Source organism: Glandiceps talaboti, chromosome 4 (genome assembly GCF_964340395.1).
Source record: "Glandiceps talaboti chromosome 4, keGlaTala1.1, whole genome shotgun sequence".
Lineage (NCBI taxonomy): Eukaryota > Metazoa > Hemichordata > Enteropneusta > Spengelidae > Glandiceps > Glandiceps talaboti.
In genome coordinates this window covers 6,083,719-6,109,767 of record NC_135552.1, presented here as the reverse complement: position 1 = coordinate 6,109,767, position 26,049 = coordinate 6,083,719, and the positions used below count along the sequence as shown (strand labels likewise).

General features: G+C 36.9%; 2 protein-coding genes across 4 annotated transcripts; one reads left to right on the top strand and one right to left on the bottom strand.

Moving 5' to 3' along the window:
* The first annotated feature begins 3,124 nt into the window (after positions 1-3,124).
* Positions 3,125-8,086, top strand: LOC144433731 (avidin-related protein 4/5-like). Of its 3 annotated transcripts, none has more exons than XM_078122086.1 (6): positions 3,125-3,245; positions 4,776-4,834; positions 5,228-5,295; positions 5,570-5,701; positions 5,940-6,132; positions 6,862-8,086. In XM_078122086.1, the coding sequence occupies exons 2-6, from the start codon at positions 4,806-4,808 to the stop codon at positions 6,962-6,964; spliced, it is 525 nt and encodes a 174-aa protein (XP_077978212.1). In that variant the 5' UTR covers positions 3,125-3,245; positions 4,776-4,805; the 3' UTR covers positions 6,965-8,086. The 3 variants fall into 3 exon arrangements, with proteins under 3 accessions (XP_077978212.1, XP_077978214.1, XP_077978213.1); XM_078122087.1 differs by lacking the exon at positions 3,125-3,245 and adding an exon at positions 4,159-4,177; XM_078122088.1 differs by lacking the exons at positions 3,125-3,245; positions 5,228-5,295 and adding an exon at positions 4,140-4,177.
* Positions 7,958-24,722, bottom strand: LOC144433762 (2-hydroxyacylsphingosine 1-beta-galactosyltransferase-like). Its single transcript, XM_078122125.1, has 9 exons — positions 24,000-24,722; positions 20,647-20,687; positions 19,255-20,155; positions 15,518-15,737; positions 14,994-15,213; positions 10,630-10,797; positions 9,545-9,597; positions 8,778-8,901; positions 7,958-7,988 (listed from the first exon to the last, which is right to left on the bottom strand). The coding sequence occupies exons 1-9, from the start codon at positions 24,720-24,722 to the stop codon at positions 7,958-7,960; spliced, it is 2,481 nt and encodes an 826-aa protein (XP_077978251.1).
* Positions 24,723-26,049: the final 1,327 nt, after the last annotated feature.

Genomic DNA, 26,049 nt, shown 5'->3' with positions numbered 1-26,049 from the left:
ACTGGCCACGCTATCGCTAGCGAAAGCCTTCGAACTAGTTTCATAGGGACCGGACGTTGAAGGAAGCGCGAAGCGAAGTGTGAGGTCAATGTGACGTCTCATGATGTATGATGCAACAACACGACGTTTACGTAGAGTAGAACTAAATGTTTTCTAAACTTCAGCGGAAAGAAATTTTGTCGATCGGACACTGACTATTTTCAAATTCTTAAAACATCTGAGAAAAATGAAGAGAGGAAGCAAAATGTAGCACTGACAGACAAAATAGACGTACGGTACGTGTACAGGAGGCGAGGCACACAATGTGGTGCAAACTGGACAATGATCGTGCGTGTCACGTATATGGCATCAGATGTAATACATGTAGCTAACCAAATATTCTTGGAATGCAGCCTTTCTTGTAACAAGTATTGGAAATTGTCAGAAACCTGAGAATTTTATGACTGAATATATTTCGATCAATAATTCCCATACTTTCAGTTAAATTTTCTGATGACCCCGAAGCAAGACATGTTTGAAACATTTAGTAAGACATTTGATACTGATAAACGTGTGATATAATTCATAAACAAATCTAACGTTGGCAACTCTTTTATTTCTGTAATGATCATCAAATTTCAAGGACAACTGTCTATGTTGTACACATAGTTCCTATACCTGTCGACTGTTCTCTACGATCTCTAGCTCTGTGCATGTTGTTGAGATGAACGTAACGCGAACTGACAAGACATACAATCATGGAGGCATCATAAATATTTGTTTCATTCAAATTTGAAAGTTGAGAAATCGTATTAAATTCTTTCCAGATTTCTCAAAAATCGTTTCCATATGTTTTGGCACTATCCAGCAATAATCCTCGTCATGTAAATGACATCGGCTGACATCGTAGTCAAACATACGCACGGAGACAGAGCGGAGACCAAACAAGAGTCCGTACTCACCCCATCACGACGTATGCATTTATGCGTTTGTTTTGAAATAGCTGGGGTGGTACTCGTACACATCAGGATAACTCGGAGAAGCACATGTTTGTGATTTTATTGACTGTTTTCTGAGATGGGACATTGGGTTTGGAAATACAAGTTTAATCAATCATAAAACAGCCACAGGTACTCGAATCAATGTGTAGAAAAAAAATGTATTGTATATAAATAAGACTTATTTACATACATATTTTTTTTTTTAAATCATACACATTGATTCGAGTACCTGTGAAAACAGCCATAACAGATACTTTCAAAGAATTAGAACACGGAAGGAAACTATAACGGGAACATCGATGACATTTCTACCAAACTCGAGATCGCACGTAGCTAGCTACTGTACAGTAAGTATCAATCTGATTAAAATCCGATGTAGATGTCGGCTAATCGTGCATTGCTATCTTACCATCGTTATTTAACTTGAATTGACCTTCGTAGTACATGTTTACGTTTTTAGCCTGATCGCCTCCTCTACGATCAGGCTAAAAACGTAAACATCTACTACGAAGGTCAATTCAAGCTAAATAACGATGGTATTAAGATAGCAATACACGATTAGCCGACATCTACATCGGATTTTAATCAGATTGAGTAAGTAAAACATGGAAGTGCAAAGCTTAGTCCGCTCTAAGCCGTGCGATACTTGAGAAGTTAATTTTGAAGTTTTCACGATTATGTTGTCAAAACACGACCTACATGTAATCTGTAAAAAAAATTCTCATCTATCTAAACGATTTTGGTGTGATAACGATCGACCAAATGCCGACGCTAGTGTGTACGTGTGCAACTGTAATCTAGTACCTTGTACAAATGATACAAGTAAGTAAGTTTGTTCGTACCCAAGAATTTCAGTTTAAAATTTCAATGATACAAATTGTCACTGTGTAATAGTGTTTGGATCGTGTTAGAACAGGTCCCTCAAAATACAATTTTTCGGGTTATAATTTGTATGTATAAGTTTATAGAAATACGTGTTTCACCGGCACCCAGACTGGGTGTTTGGCCGTACGTACTCACCGGAAAAAAACGTAGCAGAAACACTGCCACTAGACTTGAAAAAAATATAACAAGGGGACTCTTCGAATTAGGCAAGAACTACATGTAACCAATATGTGTGAACAGCCACTAATATGTTGATAAACTACCTGGGTCGGATTTACCAAATGCTCCTCCCAGATAAACACTGTACGTATTCCGTTGCACATGCGCAAACCTACTTCCGTAGCGCGGGCACATAGCCTGTTTGGACCTTGGCCTTTAACCTTGTCAACGCCATGTGGCAAAATGCCAATCCATGGTTCAATAAATGTGTAACTTTCGTATTAGTCAGGAAGTTGGACAGTGAACAGTTTTTAAGCGATGACGTATCGAAACCGCCACATTCTAAATAACGATGAGTCACAATTCAATGATTAAGCTTATTTCTTGGTAATTATGTCATTCTTAGTGTACAAAACCTTCACTGGAATTGTTCGTAAATTCTTTCATTTCTAAACATGACACGACATTTCACTTCTTTAATTGTAAACATAGGATGCCAACACATTACCCAGTCACAGGTCATAGACAACACAAACAACCATGAAATTAAGAAGTTCGCAGTTTCCAGCAGAAATTTCAGACCAATCGCTAAATCCTTTATATGTCATTATTTTCTCCGTAGAATATAATACAATCAATTTATAGAAACTGAGGAAACGGCACAAAAATATTAACCCATAATTGAAACTTACAAACCCCTTGCCACTGCCAAGACAAAGAATAGTGTGTAAAATTATTTAATATCTTAACAATGTCGGTAGAGAAGTAGTGTATGTAATTCATTTACGCTGGTGTGCGAGTAGAACTTTTCTCAATATTGGTACAGACTTGAGAGATATTCGTTAATCTACAAATCCATTCAAGAGCCATAATAGAAGCATGATATTATCAATATGACATACCTCACAGAACGTTTACTCTAACTACATTTTATAAAGATCTACGAATAAAAATCAATAATAGTTGCATATGCCCTAACATGATTTTTCGTTTCGTTTCGTTTCTTTTCGTTTCGCCGAATACCATAAACCCCGGTTTCCGGATAGTGATTCTATGTCCTTGAGCAAACACGTGGTACGTTTCCAAATTGATATAAATAGTAGCAAGTTGAGTCGCAATATTCAGTCAGAGCGTACAACCAAGTCACTGCTGTGGTGTTTTTTTTTTAAAAAACGAGGGTAGTTGCAGGCATTCCAAATTTCTTGAAATTCATTATAGTCGGTAAGTAAATACATATACATATCATGCGATACAAACGTTTACGTGAGCTTTGTAAAACCAAGTCATTTGCAAGCTGTCTAGACTGTGAGATACGTCGTGACGTTTCGCCCCCACCGGCCTCTTGATGGGGTTGGTCGATGTGTGAGGGAGCCCCGTCACGGTGTACCTTACAGACTGCAAGCTGCTGATCGATTCGGTTCTCTTCGAGTATTATACTTCGATTTACAACATAATTGGACTTATCCCCATGTATGATTGGAAGGGAGGGTGTATGAATGTCCTAACAACTAGGTCAGAATTTTTCTCAATAAGCTATTAGGTAACGGCGAATTTTCAGAAGTCCCTAAAATACCCTAGGAATATTCCTTACTTTGTGTCATATCGTTCTATTATTTATTGTCAAATCATCAGCGAGGGCGCCCCTACTTATTTCCATGTTTCTTACAGTAACATCCTAAAAATAATTGGTTGGCCGTTTGTTAAAAATAAAAGAAAACTATATTTAAAAACGTACGTAGATGTACGTTGGTGATACTTTCATTTCAAATATTGTACTTTAACATTCTGAATGACTTAGAAATGAGAATTAAAGTGTGAGGGAAACTCCGAAACACTTTTTTTTTTTAGAGTTACCAAATTTCGATAATTTCCTTGTGGGATAGCCATCGTACAATCAGTGACGTTGTGATTTCTTTCTAATCCTGCCGTAGCGGGCGTCATTTTTCATTACTTCACCAGATTGAAGAAATAATGAGAAACATAGAATTAAGTATGACTGCCTCGTTGATCTACTAGTTGTTCTACATTCTATGTAAGGCTCCATCAATTTGTTTGTCATCCTTGAATTTCCCCAAAGCCTACCAGGGAGACAGGCAAAAAAAAAAATAAACACGGAAAACACACCACGAAATGCTAACGTGTTATGTGAAATCGTAAGTCTTACTTGTCTGTGGTGAAATTCACTTTTATGTGGATCCATTTTCTATTTGTACCTAAATCATGCTACTACACTCAGTTGAAATGTAAATGTCAAAGTCCAAAGTTTGTTTGTCTGTAACAACTATTTAGATATATGTGTAGTTATTCTGAAGATATTTGAACGGTCTTTCCATAGTATAAAATATATACCCTTTCGCGGAAATGTTCAGGAAAACGGATGTGTTTGTTTCGAATAAAAATACCGACCAACCTACCCGCAAGCAGACGGCAAACAAAAAATGTAGCTGATGGTGCCTAACATGCAAATTTAGAAGAAGAACAATCCATTCTTCTTTAATGTGTGGTTCTCCAATAGCTTTTGTGTTTGATTTTAATGACATTTTGCGTCTTGCGACCTGACTTTCTATCACACGATGAAAAAAAATGCAGGGTCACCTATGTAAACATAAATACAAATGTATATAGCTTGCATGTTGATAGGAATCTCAGCCCACCAAACAACGGACTAGCACAGCAGCTTTCCTTTTGGTGTTTGACTCACTTATTTACTCTGAGTAATGTTAATATGTATCTTTGCCCGTCTATCTACAGGTCATCCTCCAAATATATAAATAGGACAAAATGGCTGGACCCGAAGTTGCATGCAAGAGGTAGGCATTTGATTTGTATATGTTTATATGTATTTGTAAATGAATAGGTGTGTGTGTGTGGGGGGGGGGGGGGTTTATTTGTATGTATGTATGTATGTATGTATGTATGTATGTATGTATGTATGTATGCATGTGTGTATGTATGTATGTATGTATGTATGTATGTATGTATGTATGTATGTATGTATGTATGTGTGTGTTTGCTTATGTATGTATGTATGTATGTATGTATGTATGTATGTATGTATGTATGTATGTATGTATGTATTTGTTCACCGTGTCCCAAAGACAATCAAAGCAATACACAATTAACGAAATGAATTCAACAACTTTGCATAAAGATACACTCTTTAGCGTCTTCATCACGCTAATTTATCTACTCATCATTTTCAGCGGCTTGTGGAAGACAGAAGTAATTCTTATCTTGTCATTGGTATGGATGGGAAACGTGGACATGAAACGTGAGGTTGTTTAAAAAAATAAATTACCGTTTCCTTACATGACGTTAAAAGTGCAACAGTTACTTTAACATATGACATTACCATTATGTTTAAAACTTGTTGTGTAGCTGCAAACGTTTATAATTTTTTTTTTCAACTTCACATTCAACTCCATCTCCATGTTTATTTAATACTTCCGTTCGTCGTTATAATGTAGTGGATGAATGCTTTCTTTACAATTATTTACGTATGTAAGTACTAAACAATTAGTAACTGTAATGACACTCTTTTGCAGCCTTGAATCGCGAAGACCCTACTTGTTCAGTGGCTGGTTACTGGAAGAATGAACTTGGGTCAATCATGAAATTGATAGTGGCACAAGACGGTTCGTTGTCCGGTTATTACAACACTTCTGTTGGCCACCCAGGTAAAAGACCGTTCTTACTTTTTTGTGAAAACGATGTATATTTTTAGGTTTTTATAACCGCGAAAGATTTTCTATAATCACATTGCGTTTCTTTAAGAGAAATGAAGTAGTGATAATTTGTGCAATCTGCAGAATATTGTCTTGATGCCTTTCTTCGAGAACCGGCATTGAGGACATGTTGACAGGATTCCAAAATTCTATTTTCGGGATATACTACCACTAATATTTACTACCACAGGAGCTGAGACGCAACCAATTCATGGATTCACAGACCCTAGCGGCAGCACAATAGGGTTTACTGTGTCCTGGAGAAATGGAGAATCCCAAACTAGCTGGACAGGTGAATACTTCTGCGAACCAGATGAGATTATCCAAACCATGTGGATCCTTACCGAAGCCGGAAAACAGCAAGACTACTGGGGAGCTAACCTGTAAGTTTAAAACAGAGGCATATTAATGCTATATTTTCAATCATAACCCATGGCCATATCTATCTATCTATCTATCTATCTATCTATCTATCTATCTATCTATCTATCTATCTATCTATCTATCTATCTATCTATCTATCTATCTATCTATCTGTCTGTCTGTCTGTCTGTCTGTCTGTCTGTCTGTCTGTCTGTCTGTCTGTCTGTCTGTCTGTCTGTCTATCTATCTATCCCGCCCTCCTTCCTCACTGTCTACTTACTTACTTACTTACTTACTTACTTACTTACTTACTTACTGACTGACTGACTGACTGACTGACTCACTGACTGACTCACTGACTGACTGACTCACTTACTTGCTTGTTAATTGCTTCCTTACTCAACTCCGCTATATGTTTGTTATAAAGTCATTGATTTTATTCACTTCACCTTCGTACCAAATCAGTGAATCAAAGAATTCGTATGGCGTCAAAATTCAACCCAATGTATGTTGTATCAATGTGCTGATTATGAATGTAGGTCGAGTATTACAATGTTCCAAAAGAACGGAGCTGTTCTACAATTTAAAAAAGTTCTCCTTGCGGGCTTTCTCAAAGCATGTGATACATACTTGATATCATAAATACTGGAGTATATAGATCAGTAAGTCGCCATGGTTATGGAGAAATGCAAAAATCTACCCGTTATATCTGCATAATACTAACATTTTTCGTGTCTTTCTTGTTTCAGAATCGGTCAAGATGATTTCCGTAGAATCCGTGAACTCGAGTTAAAGCGTGATGATACGTTGAGGTTTGGTTTTCTTTCCTTGGAACACTTGTTGCACAAATGATTTCAACAGTTGTGATAAACTTGACTGCTAAGGGATCGACTGACTTATCATCGAGGGACATCAATTTGTTCGCATCTTTTATAATAGTTCTAAGAACTTTGATAGCAGACGTAGGCAATAGCTTTGACATGCAAAGATATTCCCGTCATCAATTACAACCATCACACACCGCAGTAACATAAAATCGCTGTTACTGAAATATTAATAAGGAGTTCTTTCTACTATATTATGAAACAATCATGTGTATTCTGGAAGTAGTCAACAAGTGTATATGCCTGTTACAGTTCGTAAAACAAAGTTGACATAAAATTGCTTAACATTCAGTATTTCACATAGCTATTTAATTGCGAGCAAAAGATAAAATCGCGTGTGAATGGGTTATTACAGAATCTTTGAAATTCTTACGGCAAGAAATTGTTTGTTTCCGATAACATCACTGACCCTTGTGTTATCCTAAAATATTTTTACATTCAACTAGGGGTGAAAATAGTGAGAATTGCTAAACTGTATTCCAATTCTATGTAAATTTAAAAATTAGTTTGTTCAAAAATGGAAAATCGTGAGAACGCATTTGTAAATATTCTTGCCAAAGTGGGTTGGTCATTACTTTTTTTAAATCCCATTCTAGACCTAGAGAAACTAGTTCGTTTGATATCTAAGTTGTATTTAGAGTCTGAAGTACAGTCAGTCTGTATATACAATGTGTTGTGTTCAATCTACTTCACACAATTTGTCTGTATTTACTTCTTTTACACCGCATTAAACTATCATGACGAAGGATTATGTTGTCTTAGGGTCGAAACAATTTCTATTTAAAAAACAAAGAAAATAAAACCAAATTCCAGCATACCAACCCTATTTCTGAAGTCATGTTATTTGAAAAAAAAACACTTTTTTTTTGCCTAAGACAGATTGAATTGCACTTTTTAAGTTTAAGCTTTATTAGGGAAATTCATGAATATTGGATTTCGATCTTGAAAACAGCACAACCATTTAACATGCGATATTCACACTTAAAGCTGCACTGAAGGTAAAGGAATATTTAGAGATTTCAAAAGATATATGTATATGTTTAGAAAATGTAACAATGAAAGTAAAAATAAAACCGCTTAATCAGCTGAACAGCTTTCCTTGTCGAAATAGTTTCATCTGAAGCATTATTTGCGATAGCTTGCATCGTGCCCCCTCTTGATCCCCTCCCTTTCCTCCCGTAGTTCTACCAGTGATTACTTCTAAATAACAATAAACTAGACAAGTCCCACTCTGAGACCAGTCCCATCTCTAGTCTTAGATCAGTCCTAGTTCCAATCTGAGACCGGCACCAACTGTAGTTCTACTTTGGAATTATGGATTCGATCTTAATTTTGAACGGGAACCAACATACTTGCCATCTGTCCAACATTGTGAGTCGATAGGCACCGCATGCAAAAATGGTTTTAGAAATACTGAAAAATATTTATATATTCAAATAGTTCTCAACAGTCAAGCTGATTACTAGCACAGTATGAGAAATGCAAACGACTATTTGTATACGGGATAGTTCTCCGTACGTAGCTACCGAAGACAACTATGGACTGAATACCTACATATTTATTCAAAAGAGCGCTAAAAGTAATGACTAAAACAGTCCTGATAAATGCATTCAATCAACGTTTCCAATGAATATTCTTTCACAAGGATACAGGGGCGAGGTAGGTTACCCTGACAAATATCTCTAAACACACACATACACACATACAAATATTAACCTTTACGACAAAGCGACATTCTTGCCCAATGATAGTTCATAGAGGCATTGTATATATACACTTACCGTGCATCAAACCTCTCGTAACATGAGAACGGGTGTGAATATAGGGGTATATTATTTGGTTTCATTTGGTGACAATCAAGTCGACGGTCAATAAACCAACGAAATACTTGCGTCTTCTTCTGCACTAATAGGATCAAAATAAAGCAGAAAAAACAGATATCCAATGAATTTCTCTTCTGTGTTATTCGTTTAGAGAAACTAGAAATGAAGGATACGCAGTTTTATTCATTTTCATTCACTCACTCACTCACTCACTCACTCACTCACTCACTCACCCACCCACCCACCCACCCACGCACGCACGCACGCACGCACTCACTCACTCACTCACTCACTCACTCACTCACTCACTCACTCACTCACTCACTCATTCATTCATTCATTCATACATACCATTGCGGCCTCTATCCTTATTTGTTTACTCACAATGATGCCAGAGCTACTTTTAGTTTACTTCACGAATTTTATTCTCCTCTAGGTAAACTGTAAACTAAACACATGGATTCTACTTACTACAAATAACAGTTGTGAAATCCGTTGTATCACTTGAAAATTAATCTTGGTTATCAGTAACCACAGTGATAATGTTCAACGATCGCTAGTATCAATAAAGTCAATAATAAATATATACCTACATTTGGGGTGAAGATGTCGCGAAGCTGGACAACTGATCAAGATGGCTTTTATTGTTATTTACAACGTGGTTTACTCTACTGATAACGAATGAACAGAACTAGAGACTAGAAGGTGCTGTAGTTAATTCTTACTGGACTCGATAATATCAGCAGTTACACCTCTCTGTAAATGCATATCTCTGTAACTAAAAAAATAACAATACATGTGAACTTAGGTAGCAATTAGTGTTTAGTCTAATGATCGCAATTATTACATATCCCTGTCAGTGGCAATAAGTAGTACGAGTTTGTGGATTGGTCTCTCAATTACCGAAATAGCAGTGGTATGCAAGTTGTACCCTCCGTACCAAACCATCTTCTCCAGGATAAATATCAGTCGCTCTACCCAGGCGTCAAAGACTACATGGTATGTTGTGTTCCTTGACGATGACTATATCACCTACTTGCAGATTGTATTTGGATGCACTCCACGTTGGCCGTGGTTGTAATGTATGGAGAAACTCTTTCCTCCATCGATCCCAAAATTCATTAGCCAGGTGTTGCACTCTTCTCAATCGGCGTTTGCAGTACATATCACCCTTCTGGAAGTTGGCTGGTTGGGGAGAAGTACCTTGAATTGGTCTTCATTGTCAATAAGTGATTTGGAGCACCAGCCTCAGACAGTTGGTCAGTGGTGATTCGTCGTGTATGGTATTTGCTACATCTGAATGTACACATACATACATACATACATACATACATACATACATACACACATACATACATACATACATAAAAATATTTAAAATAATGTACAGTTTATATGAATACACCACACACTAATAGTCTGTACATTTTTGCTACATCATGTTTTTCTGCAGGTTCACGCTAACCATGCACCCATCATAATATCAATATCGACGGTGTTAAATTAGTCACAAAAATGCATTGACCAGTCACTATGGCTAAAAGCATATATAGAATTCAACACATAACAGATGCTAAAAACTCATTTAATAAACTAATTTCTAAATAAATGTGTACAATCAAATACAATTCACGAGTATATGAAATACCATATTTCTCATTATCAAATCATATTTATCAACTGATGATGAGAAATAACTAATTATTCAGATTTTTCCTTCGCTACATTTCTACAACAAATTTGACAACATAGTCCTAACAATTTCTTTAAAACATAGAACATCACTCCAAAGGTAAGTAATAAAACTAACATAACATCTAAAAGAAAATACTGGAATGTGTTGAGTTGAAAGGAAGCAGGACGGAGATGTTGTCCACCATGTTTCATAACATGTTCAATCCAGAAGGCGGCTGTCTCGGAGGGCGTCATTGGTGAATCTCTATGAATTGCAGATAGTCTCATCGCATTCTCTTTGTAGCTAAAATAAGAACAAGTGAAAGGTGAAATTAGATCATTTATTCTTTTGATTGCAGTATAAAATCTACACTAGCTGCACCGGAAGTGTTTATTATCACAACTGATAGGTCAGTGTGCCATATGCATCTATGTATGTATGTATGTATGTATGTATGTATGTATATGTGTGTGTGTATGTATGTATGTATGTATGTGTGTATGTGTGTGTGTGTTTGTATGTATGTATGTATGTATGTATGTATGTATGTATGTATGTATGTATGCTTGTGGATGTGTGTGTATGTGTGCGTGCGTGCGTGTGTGTGTGTGTGTGTGTGTGTGTGTGTCGATCTGTGGATGTAAACGAATTAAAGTCTAAACTGCCAGACTGATTGCCTTGGCATTTGGTGGGGGACATTACTTACGGTGTGCAGATGAACAAATGTTCAAATTAAAATGATCGCATTAGATATATGGGTTTTGTGTCAAAACATGTTATTTTTGGTTAAAACTTAAACTCAACAGGTATTGAACAGATTAGTCTGAAATTTGGTGAATACATCTCTAGTAATGTTTTTGCTTATCAATTTGTTAAAGTCATACTGGGAACATGTGGGGGGTTTTTTGGTAAAAATCAACACTTCCAAAACTTGACAGACTGTTCTGAAATATAGTGATGTTACTCGTACTGCTCAGTATGAAAGCCTGCTAGTGTTGTCTACAAAAGCAACAAAATAAAAATATTCTGTGCGCTTGAGATAATATGTTGTTCACTCAAGATAATGTCATTATCTCGCAATAATATGTTGTTCTCTCGAGATATGTCGTGCTCTCAAGATAATGTCATGTGCTCGAGATAATATGTCGAGCAGTCGAGATATTATCTCAAGCGCAAGAGATATTATCTCGAATGCACAACATATTTTCTCGTTGTCACGAGAAGCTATCTCGAGATACTTTCTCGTTATATAAACTGCCATAACGAGGCATTCACGTTCACTGAAGGCCAATTTGTACGACTGTTTTCACCAGCTTTCGTTGACTTTGTTCAAAACTCTATGTTGACACTACAAAACAAGTCTACGAAAGCCAGTGAAAACGGTGGTTCAAACTGGCAAACAAGTAGAATGAGTAGCAGGTTATAAATTAGTACATGTAAATCGCATATCACAGTTAAGCCAGTGGCATACATACATACATACACACATACATACATACATACATACATACATACATTCATACATACATACATACATATATACACACATACATACATACATACATACATACATACATACATACATACATACATACATACATACATCTTGAGATACATACAAATATCTTGAGATAAATAGATAACTTTTCGGTTTCCGAAAGAAAAACAATTATATCAAGATGTCGAGATAGTTTCTCAAGATAACGAGAAAATATCTCATGCACTCAAGATATGTCTTATTATCTCGATCGAGTGGATGACATATATCTCGAGCACACGAATTATCAAAATCTACTGGGCTAACTTGACTAAGCCCAAGTGCAAGTTACATACTTTTATTGATGTCATGAAATCGTTAAATCTATTATCGGATAATTCACACTAAGGTCTAAATGGCCGTATTGGGGTTCACCTTCTTGTCAATGGTGCCAAGGGTAACATGTTAGAGATTTCTTGAACACACTATTTTAGCACACCTGAACTGTATTTATTCCTGCTAGGCTCATACATGCTCATGAGGCAATATCCCTGATATAATGTATTGTCTGCCTGTCTGCATGTCTGTCTGTCTGTCTGTCTGTCTGTCTGTCTGTCTGTCTGTCTGTCTCTGTCTGTCTGTCTGTCTGTCTAGCTGTGAGCGACTTAAAGTCACAAACCACTGGCAAGATTAATTTGATATTTGGTAGAAATGTTGATTTCAGTCTCTAGTTAGGGTATTGTTGAAAATAAAATATACATATCCGCCTAGCAACAAGACCACGCCCATAACAACAGCCAAATGATGTTTCATTTTGCTAAAGTAATGTAAACAGAAATGGTAGGCAAGTGAATAAACATACAAAACACAATATTTAAATATGTCTAGCAACAAGATCACGCCCCTACCAACAACCAAATGCATGTATAATTTAGGAAGATAACTTTGTTGGACAAGCAAGTAAATAACATTCAAATAAGCTTGCAGATATGCCTAGCAACAAGACCAATAGCAACAAGCCAATAGCAACAATCAAATAATAGTGCATATTGAATGGTATCAAATATGGATTGGCATGTTGATAAACATTTGTTTTGGAATTTAACAAATGTTACAGTTGTGGCATAACACCACCATAGGTGCTATTTCTTTTAAATGTTTCATTAGGCACAATATTTTAATGTCGTAATTTAGTAGCAGTGTACACGATGAATTAAACAAAATTGATTTTGGGTGCCTAACCAAAATAACCCTCTCGATGTTGGTAACGATATCAACCTATTTCTGTACTACTCATAGATAATATCGTCCATTGATCAATTTGTGTCTAATTATTGGTTTATTAACAAGGAATACATTGTGGTTGTCTGATTGAAAAATAACACTCTGGTTACACACAACTAGTGTTGTATTTACTTGGTCACAAATTCAAAACCGAGCTTTCGCGCAAGATTTACACTTCCCACTACACAAACATTAAAAATAAACACACAATGGCGTTGTAGCATAACTGTTGACCATACACTTTAATTTCTATAAAGATTATTTGGTTTTTGCTAATATTTCCATACATTTTTGGTATAATTTCCTCCATGCCTAGCCATCCATGGTGTTATATCTGCAATGTACATCATCATTCAATGTTGCTATGGGCGTGGTCTTGTTGCTAGACATATGTACATACAATTTTACAATGCTTATTCATTTACCTCCCAGTTTCACCTGTGTTATTTTGGCATTATACGCCATTGTTTAACATTTGCTATGGGTGTGGTCTTGTTACTAAGGGCATTTAGATATTTTAAAGTGACTACCCTAGCCTGTTGTTATAATTGTAAAAAAGAAACACTATCATGTGACTGTTGCTAAGGGCGGGGTCATGGTTGCTAGGGCCAATTAAGTAAGTATGACACACTCACAATTTGCAGACTAACACTTTTAGAATCATAAGCAAATTTCATCCCCAGCAGTTTGAGAAGTTATATTCAATACCAAAATTACTTGCATCATCTATAAGACAGCCAGACAAGCTAGATACATTGAACCAACCTGGAGTTCAATATTAGGCAGAGCATATTTCCAAGCACCATCAAGGTAAGATTGATTCGAGAGCAATTCACATACATTTGTTACATTATGTTAAGTACCCCATAAATGTACACTCCTACTGCTCCTGAGATATTTCACCACAAAAATCATGAGTTTTTAGGGCTAATGTGCATATCACAAATGGGATCACCATGTAATTAATATGACTTGATCTGCACATACCCAGAAGCATCTCTGTGAAATTTCAGCCAAGACAGCCAAGTACGTTTGGAATTACAGATTTTGGACCAAAACGACACATTGTATCCCATATTTGTATATCAGGGATCATCATGTCATGAACAATACCCAATCTACACAGGTGTAACAACTCTCCCACCAATTTTCAGACCAATCTGCCCAGTAGTTTTTGAGTTTAAACTTTTTGACCAAAATCACATTTCTTGACACAAATCACACACCAGTGGTAACATCGTTTTGATGAGAACAATTTTCCAACTAGACACCCGCCAAACAGCATTGCAACCTGTCCAGCGGCTTTTGACTTTAAGTTGTTTCACACACACTTTTCAATGCCTATACTACTACTGTATCCTATCAGGTCAGTTGTGTTAATAATATTGACCGCTAAATAACAAATACATTGTCTTTTAACAAGGATTGACCAATTTCTAGTCAATGTAACTTTCGTTATTTGTTGAGAAAATGTGTCAGTTGTAGCTTGTGCAGGTTTATGGTATATTACATCCAGTTGCAACATACACACAGCTAATTGCAATAACCTCATGTAATGTAGCTTAAAATAAACATAATGAAATGTAACTTCAAATCAGATCATTCAATCTCTTTTACAATGGACAGGATTCTCGCATTACATGGGAATTTATTCGTCAAAATTACCAAGATATTGAAATATATACCAGAGTATAAAAGGTTTTACAAAACGTCGGATATGAATCAAATTATGTATTACCTTTTGTCCTGTATTATAGTTGACACTGCATTATAAATCTTATCCTGTGATAATGTCTTGACATCTAATGTAACACACATCCCTTTATCAACTAGTCGTGCCAGGTTATCGTAATTATCACCATATATGGGCATTCCTACCATAGGAACACCATGATAAATGGCTTCATATACCCCATTCATACCACCATGTCCTATGAAGGCTTTCGTTTTGGGGTGTCCTGTAGAATTAGAAATTACCAGAGAGATACTTCATCTCTATCATCTACGATTAAGTAAATTTAGCGTCAGCCATTTCGTTTAATTAGACCTCAATCAATATCACGAAATCATAATTATTACATTTGCCATTATGATAAAAAGCAATTAAAGACGAAACAGAACATCAAGTGTATGGAAATGAACACGAAGGTTTACTCGAAAGCCTTTTTGAAGGTTCCATGGACATCATGTCATTTATATTTCAAATATATGATTATCAACTTGGTACTTGTTGTCTAAGAAAATCAATTCTTTCAATCATACCTAATAGATCATTTTGAGGCAACCACTTTGCAAGCTTGGTATTTGATCCAACTCCAGGTGGGGGAGGACCATCATATCGCATAATAACTTTCTGGGAAAGTCTTGCGAATGCTCTCACAAACATTTCAGCCACGTCCATGCTAGATGCCAAGTTTGCCACAGATCCCAATGCAAATACAACAATTCCATGTTCAGCTGATTCAACGTAATCACCAAATTCCTAATTAAAGAAAGAGATTCAATTAAGATGATATACATTCATTCTCACAGCTATAACCATTTGTCAGACCTACTGTTCACCTTTTTTCTACTCCGCTTCAGGTGATAACACAATTTCATGTTTACCCACTTCTTATGAATGGCTTCCAATGAAATTTAGTTTGAGCATAGACGTTGAACTTGTTTCTCTCCAACCTTACGCTATGCTTTGAGTTTGTAACAGGTTGGAAACGACGACGTCATCAGTGGAAATAGGCATGATAAAATAATTGTAAATGGTATGGCATGCAATAATAATCTTGGAGATTTTTCTCGATGTTAGTTTTCGAAATTCAAATTTCGATGGATCAGAGAGGGTATTGTTATCACCTTGACATGTTGAAATAACAGTAGATAGGAAATTGAACTGTTTAGTCCTTGAATTTCAAAAATCTCCAGGGAGGGAGGGAACTCCCTGCCGTACCCACCACCCACTTGGCTCCTTCAAACTTCAAATCAACCGTTTAACGCCAATTTTACCAGCAACTTTGAATTTAACTTCGTATGTAAACAGAGTGGTACGTCTGTGTGACCCTGCCTACCATTAGGCTGACTGTAGTGACAAGTAGGATTAATTCAAAGGTGGGGCCAATGGCAGGGGAGCGAACAAATCCCAACATGACGGCACAGTCTCGTGAGGAGTACGATGCCCAGAGCTTTATCTGGTCAAGGCAGCAATAGCGAGTGACCTGCACTGGAAAACTGTTAGTGTTATTCAAATTTTCAGTTAACAGCTGATTTGGTTATATTCATCAGGTTGCTTATATGAATCCAGCGCAATTTATTTTTGCATATTACTGTAATGTGCAGGACACTCAGACAATTGCTAAGGGTGTGTGCTTGTGTGTCATGAGTGTACAACAGTTCGTCGAATTCAGTGTGATTTAGATGTTTGGTTGAGCATCGATGTTTTACAGTAGAATGTCCGCGAAGACAAGCTCCCCATTTTTAATTGTAGCGATTGCGTCATTTTTACACCAGGTATTTACAAAAGCATTAGTACGCGTGGACATTTTATAATGAGTATACTCGTTTAATATGCTGTTTCTCAAGCGCGATTTGAAGAATTTAATGACATCAATGTTTGAAGCGTTGGTTTCGTTATTAAATGACTTTTCTTCTCGTTATGTGAATGGTGATTTTAGCGGTAGTGAAAATGTAACTGAGTAGTGCATGCGTATCTTTATCTATACAATCTTTTTGGAATGGTGGGCCGAGAATAAACTACCAGTGGAAGTTCTTTTCAACTTTTCCAACGAGGTTATGCCAAATTCTGCGAACAAGTTTGAAAAGAGGCGTTAAACGTGTACATTCGAGAAAGATGTGAAGAAGTTCATCTTTATTTCCGCAAAAAGTGCAATTCAAAGAGGTGGTGATACCTAGGTGATGCATAAAATGTGCCAGTGGCATAAGCTCCGTGTAGTATGCACCATTTCAGTTAACAGAAGAAGAAGGAGAAGAACAAGAACAAGAACAAGAATAAAGATAACAATATGGGCCCAAGTGCGTAGGCTTTGGCCCATCAATAAAAGTCATTAAAACATTCGTGGTTGCGTACCAGAACCCTGTGGGGAAGATTTGAATTTTAGAACTGATTTGTTATCGGACGTAAGAACTTGATAACCCCGGATTCGCAGTTAACCTGATAATTCTCATATAGCCATGATCACTCAAAGGTTAGAATAGTTTGAAATTGAAAGTTGACATTTTGAAGTCATTAACATTACAGATTATAATCATACATTAAAAAGGAACACAAATTGACGAGCATATTACACCCTGTACGTCACGGATTGACACATTTAGTTGGATACCTAAGACCACTTGAAAGACCTGATGTACTCTTAATCCATTATCGCTAACAGTTTACATGGCATGTTTATGTCTAATTAGCCAAGTCTATATTTGATAAAACCTATCTCTGTCTCCATTTTATCTCCGTCTAATCTACTTGATAATTCTCAATGAGTCCTGGGCAACTGAAACATTTCACAAAACCCGGCAAAGTATGCAATTAAGAGTGTGTCTATGGGAAGGAGTCATTTTGGAAAACTTGGTTTTTCTAGAAATTACTTTGGCTTAGGTACGTGATTGGATACGGAGCGGGAGAAAGGCCTGTCAGATCGAGAAATCCAGTGGTCAATATCAGAACGCTCCCCCAGTTAAAAGTCACCGACCCCTTAATAATAACGCTATTGTCAGATATTACACATTACAGGTGTCTATTCAATTACACAAATTCGCCCAGTATTTGAAGATTTCTGAAAGGAATGTTATAAATTAACTGTACATATAATTATAAAACAAAAAAAAATTAATATGTACTAAAGCTGTTTTCATCATGAACTAGTGAGTGGAATGAACACAATTATTATCCATGCAGTATTTTTAATGTAAGCTGTGGAGCAATGCAATAATGGTTAAACAGTGTGTTCATCACGTGGCACTAAACTGAACATTTCGATCGACTATTCGCTAAAGTTTACAGAGTTGAACTTGGTGGTACCAATTATGGTCAAGGTTATCTGATATGATATGTCCATCCTCCTTTATAACAAGAATTTAATGATAGACAAGTTAATATCAAACTTTGACGAGGTGATTTGGCAGCTGGCACCGTGACATATATACACACATTTTCTTTTATCAGTGGCCATCGTCTCTTAAAAATACCGGAATTGAGATGTATTGAATTCTTTTGCTAAATTTGCAGAATAAGTTAATTTAATGACTGTGGCAGCCTGTCTACAGCATCGGGACAACACCTTCCTCCAACTCCCAGGACAATTGCCCATGTGGGACAACTGCCCCAACGGTCACTGTCACGTAGATGAATGTTTACTTCAATCTCAGTGTCGTATACAAGCAACAGTGTACCCTACAATGTATGTGCATGTCTACATCACTAACAAAAAACTAGTTTTACTGCCATGGTTAATCACAGTGAGTACTTGCGAGGTCACAGACCTGTGTTAAAACAATTTACCTCTGTATTTCAAAAACATGGTTCAAATGCTAAAAGGGACATTCCAGAATCAATGGTTTAAATAAATTAATCTCACCATTGCTACTACATTGAATGATTTAAAAGTATTGGTTATTTCCCAAACAATTACCACCACAGTATATTTGTGTGAAGGCACTACATTATATCAGTACAAGTGTTAGGATCGCACCAATAATTGGGCGTTTATATTTTTTAATTAAAACCAACGCATTATGAAGTAGCCACCTCCAAAATAATTAGTAGTTAAAGAATTATTTCATAGTTTTGGTAAAGAATAAAACTTCACAACTATTTGATATTATATATACATACATTCTTTGTAAACTGACAGCATGGATTCGTTTGTGCACAAAGCCTTTTGCAAGTACTACACTTCGAAGAGTGCATAGGGGTTAAACATACATTTTGAATATTGTTATCAAGCTTAGTAAACAAAATACTTAAAGAAATCGAGATGAAGAGAGATTTTTACCTTATCAAGTGTAGATGCTGGCTTTGCAAGAAGCCCACCGATGTACTTAATGCTTGGCATCAAGGGACGCGGGAACTCAAGGGCGAAATCAGAACAATACAGAGCCACTTCAGAAGTTTGTAGCAGTTCATGTAACGTTGCATCCGGTCTGATATCATATTTGGCTTTTAAGTTCTCGTATGGCGCCAAAAGCAAGAATTTGAAAAGGAAGTAAGACACCACATAGTGTTGAAGGTTTTTAAGCCGCTGTAAAAAGTTCATCTTGTCAGGTAGACCTGAATACATAGCTGTAACATAGGATGGAATATGATGGAGTGAACTATCCATCATTGGGTAAAACCGCTGTGTTGAAAAAGACACAAATGGCAGGCCTAGCCTTTGAACAATCAGAATATGACACATGTTGACGCTATTGGCTATTATAATGTCATATTTTGCTGATCTTAATTGCTTGAACATGTCGTCGTCCTGTAGAAGCATATCACAGTCACTTGACAATCTTTGGACGATACCCAGTATATCCCACATGGTAGTTGTTCCATTCAAGGAACCGCCAGTTAATATCCTAAGTGCTTCCTTAATATATTCATCAGTAAAACTGCCCTGGTACTTCATAAACGAAAATTTTGAGTGGTCAGACTCGATTTGCTTCGCTTGTATTACACTCATTCCATGATTGACGAGCATGGTGGCGTTGTGTCCTCTATCAACCATCGTTTGCCCTACATTTGACATTATCATGTAGTGGCTCCCTAGTGGATAACCTGGGAGTATCAGAAGTTTGCTGCATGACGATGTATGTACCAGTGACATCCATAATAAGAGAAATTTGAAAACTGAAACGTGTGTCATTGTCATTCCGCCAAAACCGGTGAACCACATTTCACAGCAGAGACACGTACTATTAAAGTATCACACTAATTCAGCTAGTACAAATATATCAATATATGCTCTATCCTAGAAGATAAGATAACTAAAGGGTGGTCTCTGAACCTGATGTTCGTAGTGACTCCTTTATATGCAAATTAAATTAATTCGACGTCGTATCGACAAATATACTTCATGTCATAGGCCATCACCCCATTCTTAGCCAATCAGCAGACTGCTATCGATGGTGTCCAAAACCGCCCCTGCCCGCCCTTGGAATATTCATGAGATTATCACTACTGTGTTGTCGCCGGCAAAGTCATTTCATTGAATACAAGGTGTCAATCGGGATAACAAAAGGGCGATTAAAAGTGATCACTGACGCGACGGGCAAACGTGTGGCATTGCGGGCTAAAATAGCATTTCCACCAAATCTTTACAAGCCACGATAAGTAAAAATCACGGAACGAAGTGGTACTATATGAATGTCGAAATATCCCCTTGCCCGGTGCGCAAATCTCTTACCGCAACGTAGCAAGGCCACATTCAAAACCCGTTATCTTCAGCTATTGTCAATACACAGAAAATTACGTTGTTCAAAATCGTGTGAGAAGGAAAAATCATGATTTGTAGGACTATACAGTCAGATATATTAATCTGTAACATCAACATTAGTCAGGGTTTCAGTATTTGTGTAAACATGGTTGCCTACAGTACCGTAGCCTGTGGGCGGGGGGGGGGGGCAGCTGCCCCTCTACGATTATGGAAATAAGAAAGGAAAAAAGCTACTTTTTGAATACATAGCGATGTTATCAAAATCGTTATTTACGTGAAGATTCCTAGCACACGCGATTTAAATTGACTAAAGTCAAAAGTGACTGTACACTGACTCCTCGCTAATATGTATCTTATATCTCTATTGTACGCTGGATAAAAATGTGTCCAGTTAAATTTTTTTAACTTTTTGCAGCAAATTAAAATTCTTTGTGTGGGAAATTTAAAGTTCAAAAGAAGTGCGCACATGCACTGTGCATTTTCCGCGATTAACAGTAGTCTTGAAAGTCTCCTTCATTTAAAGATAGCAAGTCGCAATAATGTCAGAGTGAAACTCAAAAAAAGGACGGAAAAAGTCATTCAACGTGAGGTCGCCTGCTTTGCTGCATGCGTTAACTCCGAAGATGCGGTCGATCTCATTTACATCTTGTTCCTTACAATAAAACATTTACTGATAAACCGCCAGATCTCTTTTTGGAATATTTGATGGCTCTAAAAAACTAATAAACCAGGTACGCAGTTTAAGATCCACTCTTTGAAGATCCACTTTCAATTGTGTTCGACGTTATCTTTGGTTAAAATGTTGTTTGATATAATTATCTCATGCACTGACACTAGCGTTATTCCTTAATTCATTTTGAAGCGACAATTTGATATGGAAAGAATGGTCCTGAATTTGTAAACATAGCTGTACCTTCGACATCAAAATCCAAACTTCGATTTCCATTATAATGATAATGACAAGGAGAATTCACTAAGTTCACCTTGGGTTCCGACGTAAAGGAGGCCATGAAAGTTTTCGGAGTTGGGTAAAGAAAAGGATTATTTTGTTGTGTTACTTATTTGAGAAAGTACTTTCAGTTTTTTTATATTTGAAATGCCCTTGCCTCCGACTTGTTGAACAAAGCTGGCACCGTGACATATATACACACATTTTCTTTTATCAGTGGCCATCGTCTCTTAAAAATACCGGAATTGAGATGTATTGAATTCTTTTGCTAAATTTGCAGAATAAGTTAATTTAATGACTGTGGCAGCCTGTCTACAGCATCGGGACAACACCTTCCTCCAACTCCCAGGACAATTGCCCATGTGGGACAACTGCCCCAACGGTCACTGTCACGTAGATGAATGTTTACTTCAATCTGTCGTATACAAGCAACAGTGTACCCTACAATGTATGTGCATGTCTACATCACTAACAAAAAACTAGTTTTACTGCCATGGTTAATCACAGTGAGTACTTGCGAGGTCACAGACCTGTGTTAAAACAATTTACCTCTGTATTTCAAAAACATGGTTCAAATGCTAAAAGGGACATTCCAGAATCAATGGTTTAAATAAATTAATCTCACCATTGCTACTACATTGAATGATTTAAAAGTATTGGTTATTTCCCAAACAATTACCACCACAGTATATTTGTGTGAAGGCACTACATTATATCAGTACAAGTGTTAGGATCGCACCAATAATTGGGCGTTTATATTTTTTAATTAAAACCAACGCATTATGAAGTAGCCACCTCCAAAATAATTAGTAGTTAAAGAATTATTTCATAGTTTTGGTAAAGAATAAAACTTCACAACTATTTGATATTATACATACATTCTTTGTAAACTGACAGCATGGATTCGTTTGTGCACAAAGCCTTTTGCAAGTACTACACTTCGAAGAGTGCATAGGGGTTAAACATACATTTTGAATATTGTTATCAAGCTTAGTAAACAAAAGTTTGTAATCAGCTAACGAATATTTTTTGATAACTCGTTAGGTGATTACAAACTTGTAATCACCGTCGAACACAACTCAACAGCCTTACAAGAGAACGTTCCTTAAAAAAATTCAGAACTTTTAGCGCGAGAGCCCAAGTCGTTAATAGCACCCCTTTCACGATAAGGTTGAGAAGAACTATGATTGTTTAAAAGATTACCTATGTCACGTGCTGAAACAAACGTCAATCATGACGTAATTCAAAGACTGTAAGTCACATGAGTCATGTCAGAATCATTGTAGCACTGAACTTTAGCATGCAAACAACGAATCCACAAATCTTTAAATTACACAAATTGTAAACGTCAACAAGTTAACATTCCTTCACGACAAACCCTTTAGTACATGAGCTGGAGGGTTGGTCGGTGGACTAGATCTGTTTACACAACTGTATGGGTCAATGGAGGTCAAATTTGGTCAATTCATAAAATATACAACACATATATTTTTTCCATTCAGTCTAGTTAACCTGATAATTCTCATATAGCCATGATCACTCAAAGGTTAGAATAGTTTGAAATTGAAAGTTGACATTTTGAAGTCATTAACATTACAGATTATAATCATACATTAAAAAGGAACACAAATTGACGAGCATATTACACCCTGTACGTCACGGACAACACCTTCCTCCAACTCCCAGGACAATTGCCCATGTGGGACAACTGCCCCAACGGTCACTGCCACGTAGATGAATGTTTACTTCAATCTGTCGTATACAAGCAACAGTGTACCCTACAATGTATGTGCATGTCTACATCACTAACAAAAAATAGTTTTACTGCCATGGTTAATCACAGTGAGTACTTGCGAGGTCACAGACCTGTGTTAAAACAATTTACCTCTGTATTTCAAAAACATGGTTCAAATGCTAAAAGGGACATTCCAGAATCAATGGTTTAAATAAATTAATCTCACCATTGCTACTACATTGAATGATTTAAAAGTATTGGTTATTTCCCAAACAATTACCACCACAGTATATTTGTGTGAAGGCACTACATTATATCAGTACAAGTGTTAGGATCGCACCAATAATTGGGCGTTTTTATTTTTTAATTAAAACCAACGCATTATGAAGTAGCCACCTCCAAAATAATTAGTAGTTAAAGAATTATTTCATAATTTTGGTAAAGAATAAAACTTCACAACTATTTGATATTATACATACATTCTTTGTAAACTGACAGCATGGATTCGTTTGTGCACAAAGCCTTTTGCAAGTACTACACTTCGAAGAGTGCATAGTGGTTAAACATACATTTTGAATATTGTTATCAAGCTTAGTAAACAAAATACTTAAAGAAATCGAGATGAAGAGAGATTTTTACCTTATCAAGTGTAGATGCTGGCTTTGCAAGAAGCCCACCGATGTACTTAATGCTTGGCATCAAGGGACGCGGGAACTCAAGGGCGAAATCAGAACAATACAGAGCCACTTCAGAAGTTTGTAGCAGTTCATGTAACGTTGCATCCGGTCTGATATCATATTTGGCTTTTAAGTTCTCGTATGGCGCCAAAAGCAAGAATTTGAAAAGGAAGTAAGACACCACATAGTGTTGAAGGTTTTTAAGCCGCTGTAAAAAGTTCATCTTGTCAGGTAGACCTGAATACATAGCTGTAACATAGGATGGATAGGATGGAATATGATGGAGTGAACTATCCATCATTGGGTAAAACCGCTGTGTTGAAAAAGACACAAATGGCAGGCCTAGCTTTTGAACAATCAGAATATGACACATGTTGACGCTATTGGCTATTATAATGTCATATTTTGCTGATCTTAATTGCTTGAACATGTCGTCGTCCTGTAGAAGCATATCACAATCACTTGACAATCTTTGGACGATACCCAGTATATCCCACATGGTAGTTGTTCCATTCAAGGAACCGCCAGTTAATATCCTAAGTGCTTCCTTAATATATTCATCAGTAAAACTGCCCTGGTACTTCATAAACGAAAATTTTGAGTGGTCAGACTCGATTTGCTTCGCTTGTATTACACTCATTCCATGATTGACGAGCATGGTGGCGTTGTGTCCTCTATCAACCATCGTTTGCCCTACATTTGACATTATCATGTAGTGGCTCCCTAGTGGATAACCTGGGAGTATCAGAAGTTTGCTGCATGACGATGTATGTACCAGTGACATCCATAATAAGAGAAATTTGAAAACTGAAACGTGTGTCATTGTCATTCCGCCAAAACCGGTGAACCACATTTCACAGCAGAGACACGTACTATTAAAGTATCACACTAATTCAGCTAGTACAAATATATCAATATATGCTCTATCCTAGAAGATAAGATAACTAAAGGGTGGTCTCTGAACCTGATGTTCGTAGTGACTCCTTTATATGCAAATTAAATTAATTCGACATCGTATCGACAAATATACTTCATGTCATAGGCCATCACCCCATTCTTAGCCAATCAGCAGACTGCTATCGATGGTGTCCAAAACCGCCCCTGCCCGTCCTTGGAATATTCATGAGATTATCACTACTGTGTTGTCGCCGGCAAAGTCATTTCATTGAATACAAGGTGTCAATCGGGATAACATTAACAAAAGGGCGATTAAAAGTGATCACTGACGCGACGGGCAAACGTGTGGCATTGCGGGCTAAAATAGCATTTCCACCAAATCTTTACAAGCCACGATAAGTAAAAATCACGGAACGAAGTGGTACTATATGAATGTCGAAATATCCCCTTGCCCGGTGCGCAAATCTCTTACCGCAACGTAGCAAGGCCACATTCAAAACCCGTTATCTTCAGCTATTGTCAATACACAGAAAATTACGTTGTTCAAAATCGTGTGAGAAGGAAAAATCATGATTTGTAGGACTATACAGTCAGATATATTAATCTGTAACATCAACATTAGTCAGGGTTTCAGTATTTGTGTAAACATGGTTGCCTACATCACTACTGTGTTGTCGCCGGCAAAGTCATTTCATTGAATACAAGGTGTCAATTCGGGATAACAAAAGGGCGATTAAAAGTGATCACTGACGCGACGGGCAAACGTGTGGCATTGCGGGCTAAAATAGCATTTCCACCAAATCTTTACAAGCCACGATAAGTAAAAATCACGGAACGAAGTGGTACTATATGAATGTCGAAATATCCCCTTGCCCGGTGCGCAAATCTCTTACCGCAACGTAGCAAGGCCACATTCAAAACCCGTTATCTTCAGCTATTGTCAATACACAGAAAATTACGTTGTTCAAAATCGTGTGAGAAGGAAAAATCATGATTTGTAGGACTATACAGTCAGATATATTAATCTGTAACATCAACATTAGTCAGGGTTTCAGTATTTGTGTAAACATGGTTGCCTACAGTACCGTAGCCTGTGGGCGGGGGGGGGGGCAGCT

Bases quoted from the DNA above. Each gene is read 5' to 3' on its own strand.
- LOC144433731 (XM_078122086.1), top strand. From the start codon at position 4,806: ATGGCTGGACCCGAAGTTGCATGCAAGAG. The intron at 5,702-5,939 runs GTAAAAGACCGT...TTACTACCACAG, and splicing joins CACTTCTGTTGGCCACCCAG to GAGCTGAGACGCAACCAATT. The intron at 6,133-6,861 runs GTAAGTTTAAAA...TTCTTGTTTCAG, and splicing joins GACTACTGGGGAGCTAACCT to AATCGGTCAAGATGATTTCC.
- LOC144433762 (XM_078122125.1), bottom strand. From the start codon at position 24,722: ATGGTTGATAGAGGACACAACGCCACCATGCTCGTCAATCATGGAATG. The intron at 20,688-23,999 runs GTAAAAATCTCT...TATTGACAATAG, and splicing joins CAGCATCTACACTTGATAAG to CTGAAGATAACGGGTTTTGA. The intron at 7,989-8,777 runs GTAAGTGTATAT...CTTTACCTTCAG, and splicing joins TACGAGAGGTTTGATGCACG to TGCAGCTTTAAGTGTGAATA.